General features: G+C 42.3%; 1 protein-coding gene across 1 annotated transcript in view; it reads left to right on the top strand.

The window, feature by feature from the left end:
- The first annotated feature begins 302 nt into the window (after positions 1-302).
- The window catches only part of LOC127660855 (delta-type opioid receptor-like), a 31,636-nt gene continuing 15,095 nt past the window's right edge, over positions 303-16,843 (top strand). The window contains exon 1 of the mRNA XM_052151300.1: positions 303-713. Within this exon, the coding sequence (XP_052007260.1) occupies positions 463-713 (251 nt within the window). The 5' untranslated portion in view covers positions 303-462. The remainder of the gene's footprint in view (positions 714-16,843) is intronic.

The following is a 16,843-nucleotide window of genomic DNA, read 5'->3' as shown; positions in this document are numbered from 1 at the left end:
TTGAACCTCATAATAACAAATCTAAATAATTTGTTATAAATTATTTTATAACATAATGTGTGGAAAAACTGTAAAAAGGTCCTATTTTAAAAAAAAAAAAGAAAAGAAAGAAAAAAGAAATAAACTCATTTGGAGATGCAGAATAGTTAGACTATTGTGAATTCATACACTAATAAAAAAATTATTTAAAAAAAATGTGTGTGTGTGTGTGTGGGGGCATATTGATGTGACGTCATTTTGTGGAATAAAATGCGAATCCTCGCTATGTGAACGTTCGAGTCATTTTCGCGAGGGTAATGTGAACACCGCTGAAATATTTATCAAATAGTCATTGACGAAATCGTTCCTTGTAGAGACTGATAGCAACATTTGCAGCAGCAGACTGTCTTAGCTCAACGGCTTGGACTCCGGAGCATTTCGAAGTAGGACAGTCCTGACATCGAAGCCCTTGATTGATAAACAATGGAAACCAGCGGCAACATTTCGGACTTTCTCTACCCGCTTTCTAATCCAGTGATGTCGAACCGCAGTGTGTTGTGCCGAAACTTCAGCAACAGCACCAGTTTTCTGAACATGAACGGCTCCAGTCGTGACAGTACGGCTGAGCAGGACAAAACTCCAGTGATAATCGCGATCATCATCACCACTTTGTACTCCATAGTGTGTGTGGTGGGACTGGTGGGCAACGTCCTCGTCATGTATGTAATTATAAGGTAAGAGGTGACACGTTGGTCAATTACTTTATAGTCTAATCACTGCTTATGTAGCTTATCTTTAAAACATTTGAGATGGTTGACTGCGAATAGAGCATAGAATAGTTGCTGTAATAAGGTGTGTTCGTTTCAGGATGGAGACCTGTTGAAATGTGAAGAGAGAACAGATGCTGATAGAATTTTCTGGCCATCTATTAACGGTGAAGCGGATCGTAAACAGCACGAACACTGTAGAAACTCCCTGTCTCGCGCGCATGGCTCTCGTATAAGATGAACGATGGTATTATGCTTTCTTTAACCCCAGAAGCTAATGGAGTCAAAATAATGTTCTTTCAATAATGGAATCAAAGTATCACATGCTAAATAAAAAATATGTTTTCCTAAATAAAATAAGGTGCGTAAATGCGTGTCTGCGCAGCGCTGTTTATATCCTTATCTCTGATAGACTCACGTTACAGATTACTTATTGATACGAAATATAAATATATATTGTAAATGTTAGAAGTTACTCGTTTGTTTTATTTTCTTGCCAGTGTGTAGCCTAAAACTCGGTACAGGAGAACAACACGTTACAGGGACATTACATTTTCATCCACGTTGATTTCTCACCCCATATGAAATAGCTATTAAGTAGCCTACGCCTATCCTAGATCTCATGATGATCAATAGAGATTTTTAATTAAGAAGGACAAGCCAAATGATAACACATCTGCGCTGATGCTTCACGTGAATGATCGATTGTGAAATGCAGCAGAGAGTGAAAGGCTCATAATAACTTAATCAAATTTACGTGTTTGTTTTCATGCCCATGCTATCCACCTTACATTTACAATTCACAGCTGTCAACTGCTAAGCTGATTTAGAGGTGGTTTTCTGTGACTGCCTCATCATCCCTGTACTCATGAAACACAACTGATCTGAACCTGATGTTCAAACCTGTCATCTCAATAATGGGCTCAAGGAAAGAATGCTCTATCAGTACAGTAATTTATCCTCTAATGGAACTGAATGAATTTTATTGAGTAAATGGGGGCTAGGGCTTGTTTGTTTTTGACTATTCATCAGTTTTGGGTGGCACGGAATTTAAAATCACACACACACATTAACTATACTGTGTGAAATGGATGTTGGGAACGTTTACATTCACCTCTTAAACAGAATAATATTGGCTCATCAGAAATGTCATTTGAATTTATGAGAGGCAGGGATTGAACATGTTCTGAGGAACAAAAACGAAAACCGAGAACTAACACAATTTATTGCAGAACGTAACTGTAAACAGTAATGAAGTCCCTTTCAATTGTTTTGGAGTGAAAACCATGGACGTGCACAAGGAGTTGGCTTGGTAGCCCAAGTCACTTCCCCTTTGCACTCCTGGGCTGAGGTGCCCTTCTGGAGAAAGTAATTTCATTTGCAAATATTCATTCTTTTTATCCACAGCACCAAAGCAATTAATACATGATGAATAGTAAAACACTCTCTGCATATTTTTGTATTGTTTATTTATGCAAACATGCTGTTTATATTGTTTGGCTGAGCAGCAGATCAGGTGCGACAGGGGGAGGGATGCTTGACACTTCAGCAGGTCCAAATGCATAAAAAATGGGCATTAATTAGTGTTGACATTGCTTGAGTGGACACAAATGCATTACATCATGCATTTGTTCATATGATATATAACAGTGAAGACTGTTATAATAACACCTTAGTAAACTTGGAGTTTAACAGCATAATGTTAAATAACACCAGGTCTGCATATCAGGCATCACATTATGGTGTGCATATTGTATATGTTCAAAGTGTGTGTTGCACACTGTTTATAGTACCACACCATCACAAAAAAGAAGATTGAGACAGAAAGGGATGCTAAAGGCAATGTTTCTTTGCAACATTGCAAGAAATCATGATGAAAAAAATAGCAAAATATCTTTTACACTTTGTCTACAGGAAAATGTTTTTGCTCAAAATCATTTGCCATGGGAGGAAGTAATGTTTAACTTTGTGTTTGAAAGTAAAGCATATTTTAATTAAGTTAATTCTCATGAGAGCCTTTTGTTTTCTCGAGGGATAGCTCATATTTGCTGGCACCCGCCTTACACATATAATGCCTAAAGTTTTTGAGACAATTTTATCTCATTTTTAATATTTTTTTAAATGTTGCAAATATACAGTATGTAGCTAATGTAAATCCCTGAAATCAACACATTTATTTTGAGACAAATACTTGTTTATCATTTTCAGTTTTGTTCAAGGTGATTATATCAAAAGTTTTTTAATAACTGTTGAATAAGTGAAAGGATATTTTTTGGGGTAAATGTATCTGTTGCAGGGGCTAAAGGCTCCCATAAAACATATCGATTTTTCTAAGTGGGGCGAATCGTCTAGGTTACGTATGTAACCCCCGTTCCCTGATGGAGGGAATGAGATGTTGTGTCGAAGAAGTGACACTAGGGGTCTCTCTTGAGTGCTGAATATACCTCTGATCTATGAAAAAAGGCAGACAGAAGTTGGCAGACAGAATTTGCATGTCCCGCCCCCGGACATGCGGGTATAAAGGCGGGGAAATGCATCTGTTTCGTTCAGAATTTTTCTGAGGAGCTGGAAATAGTCCGGCCACAACAGTGGCTCGGCTCAGCGACGTGGCCAGGATGACACAACGTCTCGTTCCCTCCATCAGGGAATGGAGGTTACATCCGTAACCTAGACGTTCCCTGTCTGTCGCTCTCTCGACGTTGTGTCGAAGAAGCAACACTAGGGGTCCAATTTAAATTACACCATGCGCAGAGCCGTGTACGTGTACTGCTGACACAGGGGTGGGCAGGTACTTGACATGCCGTACCGCGGAAAATACATACAGAGGGGAAGTCCACGTAGGAGCCCTGACCTGTGGAGCACCTATTCCAGTACAGGGTAGATCTGAGTACCCGCAGTGGATTGGGTTGGCGAATTCCTCCGGGAGGTGTCATCCAGGGAGCCGAGTGATTGGGATCATTTGGGAGAAAAAGCACACGGTTTTACCTCAACTGAGGGAAAGGGCGCTAGGTGCAAGCGATCCACCTGGTCAGTCCGTCAGCGTGTTACCGAGTTCTACTGGCTCGGACCTGAGAAAACATGGGACGAAACTGACTCTACCCAGAGATTGTAAAATCTCGCAAAGGTATTAGGTGTTGCCCAACCCGCTCTGCATATGTCTGCCAAGGAGGTGCCTCTGACCAGTGCCCACGAGGACGCAACAGTCCTTGTTGAGTGTGCTGGGACCCGCAAGGGGGGGGGGGGGGGGCACGGCCTGGGTGCGATAGGCCAATGAAATGGTGTCCACCACCCAGTGGGAGAGCCTCTGTTTTGAGACAGCGTTACCTTTCTGCTGTCCACCGAAGCAGACAAAGAGCTGACCAGAACGTCTAAAGCTCTGCGTGCGGTCCAAATAGGTACGCAAAGCACGTACTGGACACAGCAACGAAGGGGCTGGGTCTGCCTCCTCCCGGGGCAGCACTTGCAGGTTCACTACCTGGTCTCTGAAGGGCGTGGTAGGAACCTTGGGCATGTAGCCTGGGCGCAGTCTTAGGATCACATGTGTGTCTGCCGGACCGAACTCCAGGCAAGTGTCGCTGACAGAGAACGCTTGCAGGTCCCCGACCCTCCTGATGGAGGCAAGCGCGATAAGCAGGGCCGTCTTCAGGTAGAGGGTTCAACTGATTCTAGCGGCTCGAAGGGGGGGTCTCTGAAGGCACAAGAGGACCACTGAGAGATCCAAGGAGGGGAACAGACTTGGCCAGGAGGGATTTAACCTCCGGCTGCCTCTTAGGAACCTGATAATTAAGTCGTGCTTACCCAAAGACGGCTGTGGGGAGGACGTAGGGTGCCAGTCCAGTCACACACCTCAGATGCTGGACCGCTCGGGGGGCTCCAGAGGATAGGCAGGCTGGCTGTGAGGCGAGCCGCTGTTGCCTCGAGCCCGGATGAGTGTCAGCGAGTGTGCCGGGGGAGAGGTGGTTCGCCCGCTGCCATCCCCAGATCACCTCCATCACCAGCTTCGTCGTCCTCAATCCCGTGGGAAGAAGGAGCGATGCGGGGGGCGGCTGGAGTGGCGTTCCTTTAGTTGAAGGAAAGCCGCGACTGCAACGTTGCCATGGTCATGTTCTCGCAGTGAGAATGACCTTTATTAGCAACTGACACATAAGTGCCAGCTTTACATGTCATACATTCGGCTTCCCACTGATTTTTTTGTGCAAATCTTCTGTAAATTTGCACTTTGGTTTGGGCATTGTTTCCACTCTGTCATTTGCAACTATTTGATGCCGAACACAACAGCGCGTCACACGTGTGCAGAGAGATTGACGGGCAGGAATTTGGCCAATAGTTGCTGCAAGCCTCTTATAATCGACCAATTGGTGTGCGAGAAGGCGGGACTTACAAAGCACACACAATGAAGTATTAGACCAGATGCACATCATAATGCAACTAAAGCCGAAACCCGGACATTTTCGCAAATTTAGAAATCCACTTCTGTGATAAATGTGCTGATTGCAGTTTGCAATTGATTTATTGACCCTCAACATGTGGATATAAAATCTGCCTCAGGAGAAATAAAAAATCTTAAGTGATTACATCAGTCAATTCAAGACACTATGCAATTCAACATACATTATGTTTCCTCTCAAACAGATATCTAAAAAGCTCAGGGACAAGACCAATTTGCTTAGATTCCCAAATGTCAAGTCAAGTAATTTATATTTGTGTAGCACTTTTTACAACACACATCATTTCAAAGCAACTTTATAGAAAATTACCTAGTATCAAACAGACATGTTGTTGATGTTTTGATAAGTTTAGCTAATTCTGTCCTGTGACAGCAAAGGATTGAAGTTGCTCTTGGGGAATAATTTGAGACTAGTGTTGTCAAAAATACCGGTACCCCGGTACCAAGTCGGTACTCAAACAAAAAATTATTTACGATATCAGAATTTCTGAAGGTACCGGGGGTACCGAGTACCGGGTCTACCCGGTACCCATGCAGAGGCGGGAACTTTCTAACGCTCACAACAAGCAAAAGATGACGACAAGCAAAGCTGCTGCGGAGCCTCAACTGAATCATGTCGAAATGAAAAGTGGAAAAAGCCTGGTAATTTGAGGCTGATGAAAAGGGAAACATCACAGATCAGCAAAAACCTATTTGTAAACGCTGCTTTCGCAATTTTCTGACGATAGGAGGGAACACATCGACAAAGACAGACACCCGGATTTATTCAAGCAAATAAAGCAGGTGAGTTTAAAAGCATATTATCATTTGCATTAGGGCTGAAACGTTTAGTCGTCATTATCGACATCGTCGAAAATACAAAATTGATAAGAAAATGTTCACTGTCGAATAGCCGTTTGATCTCATTTAACGTAACATGAAATCACATTAAACTGTAACAATGACGTGTGAGAGCAGTAATTCACGTGGAAGAATTACACAGATCAGTCCAGATGCACTCGAAACTTTCACAGTTTATTTTATGTAGATCCCAAAGTATTAGGGAATGATTAAAAAAAAGTACATTCAAAAGCATGTACGGTTGTGGAATAAGTGGTGGCGGAGCTCTTTAAAGGAAACATTCCGGTGTAACATCTTAAATGCAGTAAAATTTCTTTATTAAAGTTCAAATAATACAGAAGCAGGTCATGGTAATAACTATAAACTCAGAAACTGGCATTTCTCTGTGTGGTCGGTGCCTCTTCTATGAGTTGCGCGAATGTCCCGATCTTGGGGAGAGATTTAAACTGTACCCGGCTGAGAGAGACTCTGCCTCGGTCGCTCCTCCCCCGAGCGTGCACGCTATATGCATATATATATATATATATATATATATATATATATATATATATATATATGTATGTCACTATGCATCTCTTATCATGAAGAAAATTGGCAATATGCAGCTTTATTAATAAGAGAGCACTTTGCACATTAGTTTGTAAATTGTTTTTTATTAATTCTATTGTATGCTTGTTAATTTAGGCTTTTTTTTTAGTACTTGGTAATAACTTAAATTAAAAGTTGCAAAAGTTGAAGCAAATCTTATGTAAGTGTTCAAAAATACTTTAAGCATACATTGTTCAGTTTTGTTATAATTAAAAAATAATATATTTAAATTAAAGTGTTGCTCAATGGCATATTTCTGTTCTTAGTTCTGCTGCTAATGTTTTGTAGACTTTGTTAATAAAAGAGTGTTGTTTAGTAACCTGTTTTTGCTTTGGTACCGTGAAATTTCACTGGTATTGGTACCGACTACTGAAATTTTGGTACCGTGACAACACTATTTGAGACACAGATCTGGTTCAGTCAAAGCTTTATTCCTTACTAATTTATCCACTGTACTGAATAAACACTTAGTATTATTGTTGTTATTTTCTATGAGTTTGCTAAAATATGCAGACCTGGCAATTTTTGGAGCCTTTCTGTAGCTAGAGACACGATCGTTCCATGCACCACGAAAGACCAATAATTTTGTACTTTTCCACTTGTGCTCCATTTTTCGAGCTGCTCTCTTGAGTGTGATTATTCTACCATGGTGCAGGGCTTTTTTCTTTAATTTTCTTTAATCGAAGGGTGCCAGCACTATCAAGAGTGCTAGAGAAGACTGTATCTATATTTTCTGTGATTACATCAAGTTCTTCTAAGTTGTTTGATTTACTGTGTATTAGAGACAAATCTGGAAGGTTGTTAATGAAGCTATCTTTAGTGGTCGAAAGAATAGTTCTACCCGATCGATAACATGGCTTAGATTAAGTGAACTTTGCTAAGCGCACGCAGCATACAAGAGACGAGGTAATGATCTGAGATGTCATCGCTCTGAGGCAGAATTGCTATATTATCAACTCCATATGACAGAATTAAATCTAGAGTATGATTATGGCGATGAGCTGATCCTGTCACATTTTGTCTCACCCCAACAGAGTTGAGAATATCAATAAATGCTAATCCCAGTGTATCATTTTCTTTATCTATGTGAATATTGAAGACACCAATGATTACTGTAGCAAGAACAAAAGATGACAGAGATTTTTTTATTTATATATGATGAAGTCACATTAAGCATTATCAGTTCAAAGATTTGAATTTATATCCTGACCTCTGAGTAACACCAAAACATCACTGTAATTTGTAGCGACACCTCCTCGACCTTTCAGGCAAGGCTCACGTTTATAACAATAACCTTCAAGTCAAGTCAAGTCAAGTGTTTTTTATTGTTGTTTCAACCATATACAGTTAGTACAGTACACAGCAAAACGAGACAACGTTCCTCCAGGACCATGGTGCTACATAAAAACAACAAAGGACCAACACAGGACCACATGAGACAACACAACGAAATAAAATACCTATATAAAAAACCTATATATACCTATATAAAGTGCACGTGCAAACATGTGCAAAAAGTACGGGACAGTACAACAAATTTCTGACAATGAACAGGACAATAGACAGTGCAGCGCCGACCAGTACTCAGTACTCAGTAGTGCAAAAAGATGACAGTTTCTAAAAATGTAAACATAACATACTATGAGATAGTGTTCTATGCACATAGCAGTTATTGAGGTAGCAGACAGTTATAAAGTGACAGTAATTAAAGTGCAACTCAGGACATGTGTGTGTCAAACCAGTCTCTGAGTATTGAGGAGTCTGATGGCTTGGGGGAAGAAGCTGTTACACAGTCTGGCCGTGAGGGCCCGAATGCTTCGGTACCTCTTGCCAGAAGGGAGGAGGGTAAAGAGTTTGTGTGAGGGGTGTGTGGGGTCGTCCACAATGCTGGTTGCTTTGCGGATACAGTGTTTTTTGTAAATGTCTTTGATGGAGGGAAGAGAGACCCCAATGATCTTCTCAGCTGTCCTCACTATCCTCTGCAGGGCTTTGCGGTCCGAAACGGTGCAAGTCCCAAACCAGGCAGTGATGCAGCTGCTCAGGATGCTCTAAATAGTCCCTCTATAGAATGTAGTGAGGATGGGGGTTGGGAGATGTCCTTTCCTCAGCCTTCGAAGAAAGTAGAGACGCCGCTGGGCTTACTTGGTGATAGAGCTGGTGTTGAGGGACCAGGTGAGGTTCTCCGCCAAGTGAACACCAAGGAATTTGGTGCTTTTGACGATCTCCACAGAGGAGCCGTCGATGTTCAGTGGAGTGTGTTCACCTTGTGCTCTCCTAAAGTCAACAACCATCTCTTTTGTTTTGTTGACATTCAGGGACAGGTTGTTGGCTCTACACCAGTTCGTCAGCCGTTGCACCTCCTCTCTGTATGCTGACTCGTCGTTCTTGCTGATGAGACCCACCACGGTCGTGTCATCGGCGAACTTGATGATGTGATTCGAGCTGTGCATTGCTGCACAGTCGTGAGTCAGCAGAGTGAACAGCAGTGGACTGAGCACACAGCCCTGGGGGGCCCCAGTGCTCAGTGTGGTGGTGGTGGAGATGCTGTTCCCGATCCGGACTGACTGAGGTCTCCCAGTCAGGAAGTCCAGGATCCAGTTGCAGAGGGAGGTGTCCAGGCCCAGCAGGTTCAGCTTTCCAATCAGGTGCTGGGGAATGATTGTGTTGAATGCTGAGCTGAAATCTATGAACAGCATTCGAACGTATGAGTCCTTATTGTCTAGGTGGGTGAGGGCCAGATGGAGGGTTGTGGTGATGGCATCGTCCGCTGAACGGTTTGAACGATACGCAAACTGCAGTGGGTCTAGTGAGGGGGCAGCTGGGTCTTAATCTGCCTCATGACGAGCCTCTCGAAGCACTTCATGATGATGGGTGTAAGTGCGACGGGACAGTAGTCGTTGAGGCAGGACACTGAAGACTTCTTTGGCATGGGGATGATGGTGGTGGCCTTGAAGCACGTTGGAACGACGGCGCTGCTCAGAGAGATGTTGAAGATGTCGGTAAGAACATCTGCTAGCTGGTCTGCACATCCTCTGAGCACTCTGCCAGGAATGTTGTCTGGTCCAGCAGCCTTCCGTGGGTTGACTCTATGTAGAGTTTTCCTCACATCTGCCGTGGTAAGACAGAGCACCTGGTCGTTGGGAGGAGGGGTGGACTTCCTCGCCATCACGTCGTTCTGCACTTCAAACCGAGCGTAGAAGTCGTTCAGCGCATCTGGAAGGGAGGCATCTTTGTCACAGGCAACTGATGTTGTCCTGTAGTTGGTGATGGCCTGGATGCCCTGCCACATGCGCCGCATGTCACCGCTGTCCTGGAAGTGACTGTGGATTCTCTGGGCGTGCGCGCTTTGCCTCTCTGATTGCCCGTGACAGTTTGGCCCTAGCTGTTCTTAGGGCTGCCTTATCGCCTGCTCTGAAGGCGGAGTCTCGGACCTCAGCAGCGTGCGCACCTCCGCAGTCATCCACGGCTTCTGGTTGGAGCGTGTGGTGATGGTCTTGGAGAAAGTGACATCATCAATGCACTTGCTGATGTAGCTGGTCTCTGATGCTGTGTATTCCTCCAAGTTGGTAGAATCGCCATATGTTGCAGCCTCCCTGAACATGTACCAGTCAGTACACTCAAAACAGTCCTGAAGAGCAGAGATGGCTCCTGCTGGCCAGGTTTTCACCTGCTTCTGAAGCGGTTTTGTGCATCTGATGAGCGGTCTGTATGCTGGAATTAACATAACAGAGATGTGGTCTGAGTGGCCGAGGTGGGGGCGGGGCTTTGCCCGGTTCGCACCTGGGATGTTTGTGTAAACAAGATCAAGCGCGTTCGCCCCTCTCATTGCAAAGTCCACATACTGATGGAATTTAGGGAGCACTGTCTTGAGATTTGCATGGTTGAAATCTCCGGCGACAATAAACAGTCCGTCGGGGTGAGCGTTCTGCAGTTCGCTCATAGCCCCATACAGTTCACAGAGTGCTTCCTTAGCGTTAGCGCTGGGGGGAATGTAAACTCTGGTTATGCAAACAGTGGTGAATTCCGTGGTAGATAAAAAGGTCTGCATCTAACAGTCACAAGCTCCAACAGCGATGAACAGTAACTAGAGACTAGCATAGAGTTCTTGCACCATTCCGTGTTGATGTAAACACACAAGCCACCACCGCGAGTCTTACCGCGAGAGAGCTGTATTTCTGTCGGCACGAAACGAGGCGAGCCCGTCTAGCTGAATGGCGGCATCCGAACGCTGTCGCTGAGCCACGTCTCCGTGAAAACAAAGACGCAGCAGTCTCTAAACTCACGCTGCGTAGCCTGCTGGAGTCGGATATAGTCCAGTTTATTGTCCAGGGAGCAAACATTTGAGAGCAGGATATACGGGAGAGCCGGCCGGCTAGGGTTTGTTTTTAGCCTAGCATGGACCCCGCCCTCTTTCCGCTTCCGCTTTCTTGCACACCGCTACGACGTCCTCTCCCCGGCCACCGGCATCAGGCGACGCCGAGGGCTGGAGGCCTGGTCTCCGCAGCAAGCCGAGTACGCGTAGCGCCTCCTGCAGGTCATCATGCAGCTTGGTTTTTGCATGAGTCTTATATTTCAGTAGTGTCTGGCGATGGTAGACACGAACACCGGTTGCTCCGATGTCCATGTGTTGCAAAAGTCAGGCTTTTTTAACAAAAATAGCACCATTGTGGATCCGGAGTGGCCGCTGCGTGCTACCGCGCCGCCATCTTGGATCATTATTATGATAATGATCCAAGATGGGGGGTAGACACATATAAACTTTATATTCTTCTGGTTTAAGCCAGGTTTCCGTCAAACAGAGCGAATCTGTAATCATTTCATTTACAATTTGTAATTTGGATGAAAACAATCTATGTTTAGTAGTCCTACCTTTATATGATGTTTATCTGAATTTTTTTTCAAGTTTGATATAAATACAATTTGTTATAAATTACTTAGAGTTTTGTGTTTGGTAGTTCAGGGAACAGACATAGTCTCTATATGATATCTAGGTGATACAGTCTCTATGTGTTGTAGTTTATGTGACCTATGTGATGTCTCAAGGCAGCTAGCATATGTTCAGATTAACCAGTTTGTCTGCATCCTGACCTAGGTCCCAGGTAGTCAAACATCATCACTATTAAGACTATGAGCCAAATTACTAGAGAGGAGAGCAGCACCTTCCCTGGTGGGATGGAGTCCATCTCTCTTTAGCAGGTCAGGTCTAACCGAAAATCTCGTCCAATTGTCTATAAACCCTATGCTATTCTGCGGACACCACTCAGACATCCAGCCATTCAGCAACACTAATCTACAATAAGCTTCATCCTCACAATGAGCAGGGAGGGGACAAGAGCATATTACAGTGTCAGCTGTGAATAACAATCTTAGAAAATCTGTGTTTAGCATAAGCCAGCACTTGATTTGATGTCAGACACTCTGGCACATGAAATGCATTGTACTATGGTAGCCGGAGTCTCTATTTCCATGTAACTTAAAATAGAATCACCTATAACCAGGGCGTTTCCAACAGTCTACTCAGTGGGTGCATCATTGAGTGGGTATAATCTAATGGAAATCTTTACATGAACAGGAGAGTGGTATCACTTTTCCCAACGAGTTTGCTGCCTAGACGTCACCCAAACATCCTGCTGCACGGGCTCTACAGACGAAACCGAAGTATGTGTGTTGCTGCTGTACAACCCGCGTCTGAAACGATATCAAAGTCTTCTCTTTCTCACTGACTTCTGCTAGCTTTCAGATGCATGTCTCTAACTCATTAATCTTCTACGTCAGCCTGACCAATTCCTTACACATGTCACATGTAAATCGTTCACTGCAGATGGATGAAGATATCATAAACAGGTGGCATGATGTTTTGTTCACAGAAGGAAGTGCTTGAAAGCAATACCAAATGAACAATTTAACAAAAATATTTGTTTTATTTTTGATTCACTATATGTTGTATGTCTGTACATGTTACTCGTATATGCATTTTATTTTCCATTTCAGACATATGATGCATCCACATATCCATTCTTCCATACTATATAGTATGCCAAAAACAATATGCCAATAGACTTGTATGTCCAAATCCTCTGTATTCATAAAACAGTGAGAAATACCCGGATGACCTACTATTTCCGGCGAGATTCTAAAGTGCGGATCAATAGGACAATTTACTATTCCATAATGCCATGGGAGTTTATGAGGTCGCATTCAAAACACTGGATTTTAAAAAAACGTTGATGAACCGCGAGTCAGGCAGCTCTTCTTAACTGTGAGTGCTATATATGCCAAGAAAGTTGTTCCTTGGACTCGCGTGGTGCCATGACAGGGTCGGACGTCGTGCCAATGACAAAGTTTTCACACATACCTGAGTTCACTGGAAAAACAGCACGGGCACAGCCAATGAATTCAGATATCGACCCTTTGTTTCTTTTGATGGTCTGAAATCCTCAGGGGTAAAATGTTCACTGCACACCCTCCAATATTTGAGAGAATGTAGGGGTTTACTGATATCCAGGTTCAGCGCGATAAGCCAGAGCTTAAATTCAGATAAACATCATATAAAGATAGGACTACTAAACATAGATTGTTTTCATCCAAAGTACTAATTGTAAATTAAATGATTACAGATTCGCTCTGTTTGACTGAAACCTGGCTTAAACCAGAATAATATAAAGTTTAAATGTGTCTACTCCCCAAGGTTATTGTTATATCTAAGTCCCTCATTTCATCTGTTGTTGATTGCTTAATTAGTCTCAGATCATGCCCTGGTGAGTTTAGAGGTTTTGTCACATATGGAGAAAAATAAATTATATAGTTGGCACTTAAATGTATCCCTTTTGCAATATCCTGATTTCCTTCAAATGTTAAAGGCTTTAAATCAGTGTTTACATGGAGACCAACTGGTCCTCAGTATCCTCTGTGGGTATGGCTTGGGAGGCACTTAAGGCTGTTCTTAGGGGCCAGATCATACAGTATGCCTCATTCACTAAAATATCCAAATCACGAGAATTGTGGAGTTGGAATTTAATATTAAATGTACCGAGACAAAATACAGATTTAATTCTATTTTGTCGCAGAAGGTGGAGTTTTAGTTATTTAGGGCAAGATAGTCATATTTTGAATCAGGGTACAAAGCAGCGAAGCTTTTGGCTAGATATATAAAGCAGAGAGTCTTTTTCTACCATTCCTTCAGTAAAATCTTTTGGTGGTGAAATTTTATTTCATTTTTTATTAATAATGGTTTTAAAGAATCCTATCTTGATCTTTATAGTTTCATGTCTTCGTCTGCTGATGAAGATATTAGAAATTTTGTGGAACCATTACATTTCCTTAAATTAACAACTTAGCAAAGAAATTCTCTTGATTCTGAGATAAACTTGGAGAAGCCTGACAAGATAATTAAGGCCCTGCCTACAGGCAAGGCTCTGGGGCCATATGGCTTTGCCGCAACATTTTTTAGATCTTATGCTACAGAACTGGCTCCACTTTTGTTCGTTTATACGGAATCATTAAAAAATGGAAAGCTTCCTCCAACCATGACACAAGGCCAGATCAGTCTGATTCTTAAAAAGGATAAAGATCCAAGCGAGTGTAAGAGTTACCATCCAATTTCCCTGATCCAGCTAGATGTAAAACATTTTTCTAACTGATTAAGTAAAGTTACGATATCTCTTATACATACAGATCTGGTGGGGTTTATTCGGGGCCGCAGCTCTTCTGATAACATTAGGCGTTTCATCAATATCATGTGGTCAGTGGTGAATGATCAGACTTTGGTCTGAATTATATTTTATTATTTGTCTCTGACCCCACTAGAACTATGCCTTGCCAAGGCTCTGGTACTGCCCAGTAACGGCTTTTCAGCTGGGTGCCTTCCAGTGGCCTAAACAGGGCAATAAGTATTTGGGCATTTTATTCCCAACACAATTGTGAGTTAATTTTGACCCTTTAATAAAAAGTTTTTCGAGCAATGTGGACAGGTGGATTACATTTATCTATGATTGGAAAGGTTAATGTTATTAAAATTAATTGTATTCCAAAATATAACTACCAGCTACAATCTCTCCCTGTAGATGTACCCCTCTCTTATTTCAACAATTTGATAGTATAGTGAAGTCCTTCATTTGGAATGGTCCCAGGTTACATTTCAATAAGTTACATAGTCCGATTGATCAAGTATTCGGTCTCAGACTCATTGGTCCCTTCCACCCGAGAGAGCCCCTCCCTGGTTTTGTATTTAACAGGAAGTTCTTGCCCATATTGTGCCGTTGCAAAGCCTTTCTATCAACCTAACCGGAGAAGTTAAGTCACACCCCGTTATCTTGCATTTGCACGTGGTATGGACAAAAGTGTACAGAGTGTTTAATTCTATTCATACTACTCGCATGCGTACCTAAATAACGTATTGTTTTACCAGCCAAGAAGTGCATCCTTCATCAAAAGCAGTACATACTCTGACAGTCCACAAGTCAAGATCAAAGGCACTTGCAAGTTTAGTATCACTCTTGCACCAAAATAACCTGACCATACTAAAACACAAATGATACTCAACAAGAGACATTGGCTAATATGAGGGCTTAAATACAAACAAAAGGGTAACAACATAACAAGGCATCCAATGACAAGACAGAACTAATAACATACAGACCAATAACAGAACTGATAACAAGACTAATAAACATGAACCAATGATAAAAACAGAACTGATGAGATGACACATGAAACCAGATACTCACATGACAGGAACAAATGAGGGGAACAGGAAATCACATGACAAGGACACATGACCTGAAACAGGAATGGGAAGTAAACTAATTTCAAAATAAAGTGGCATGAAAATAAAACATGAACAAAAGAAATAGTGCTGCACGATTAATCATATCGCGATGTCAGCCCGTGCGATTATATGACGGCAAAATGCTGCAATTTTATTAAATACATAAGTGCAACTGTGGACATGACAGCCCATTCTCTCTGAGAGCTGTTTGACCATTTTCTACAGCGCTAATAATAAGATGACCAGTCAGTCTCAGTTTAGGAAGTGGCACGTGTGGTCATGTCATGTGAGTTTCCAGTGTGCAGCGTGGAAATCAGGCGAAGATGGATGCCGAGCAGACCGACACTGAACTGGTGGACAGAAAAAATAACACAGAAACACAGATCACGGCTTGGCAATATATCTTTATTTCATCCTTAATTAAAGTTAATATAATACGGGAGCGTGACATGTAAATAAACACAAACTCCAAAACGGTCATTCTCGGTGTGGTCAGAGCCACTTCAACCAGTCGCGGAAGACACAATCTGAGCGGGAGTCGAGACCGGGAGAGATATAAAGTTATGCCGGGTGATGCGCGCTCTAACACTGAGACACTCCTCTCTCAACACCGTTATCTGCAGCTCAAATGTCTGATAGAAACACAGATCATAGCTTGGCGATATATCTTTATTTCATCCTTAATTCAAGTTCATATTATACGGGAGCGTGCCATGTAAATAAACACAAACTCCAAAACGGTCATTCTCGGTGCGGTCAGAGCCGCTTCAACCAGTCGCGGAAGAGTAAAGTTCTGCCGGGTGATGCACACTCTAAAACGGAGATGCTCGTCTCTCACCCCTGCTGTCTGCAGCTTGCAACATGTAGCATCATTGATGAGATCATCATGATATGATCAATCTTATGTGAAAAATGACACTAAAATGACAACTACAATAAAATGTGTGTGTGTATATATATTGGTTTTGGATAGACAAGATTGACAAATGCTTATCAATAATACTCTTATGGCTAAAATGTTTACAGTGTTCAGTGACTAAAATATCAATATGACTAAATGTTACTAAATTATGACTAAAATGACAACAGTTTTCATTGACTAAAACTACATTAAAAAGCCCAGTAAGCCAAACAAAACAAAGCACAATTACAGATGTGTTTGCGAGTGTCACGCCATATGACAAGTCTTCACAGAGATCTAAAGAGACGTGATGCACTGTTAGCAAAGTGGGATTTCAGAAAAGGATCCACACACTGGACCAGAGGTACTAGATTTGGAAGTACCAGTTGGTCATTTAAAAAAAAAAAACACACAACAGCAACAGTTTTATTGGTTTGAGTGAACCACATTTTTATATCCAGTTTCCTTTTCAAAAGAGTTTATAGAAAGTACATGTTGCATCCTAATTAAATGTCCCTGATTGTTTGGACAATCTTATTTTCATGAAAATGTGT

This window comes from Xyrauchen texanus, chromosome 20 (assembly GCF_025860055.1).
Source record: "Xyrauchen texanus isolate HMW12.3.18 chromosome 20, RBS_HiC_50CHRs, whole genome shotgun sequence".
Taxonomy (NCBI): domain Eukaryota; kingdom Metazoa; phylum Chordata; class Actinopteri; order Cypriniformes; family Catostomidae; genus Xyrauchen; species Xyrauchen texanus.
Note: the sequence above shows the minus strand (reverse complement) of the source record. Positions and strands in the feature narration are given on the sequence as shown.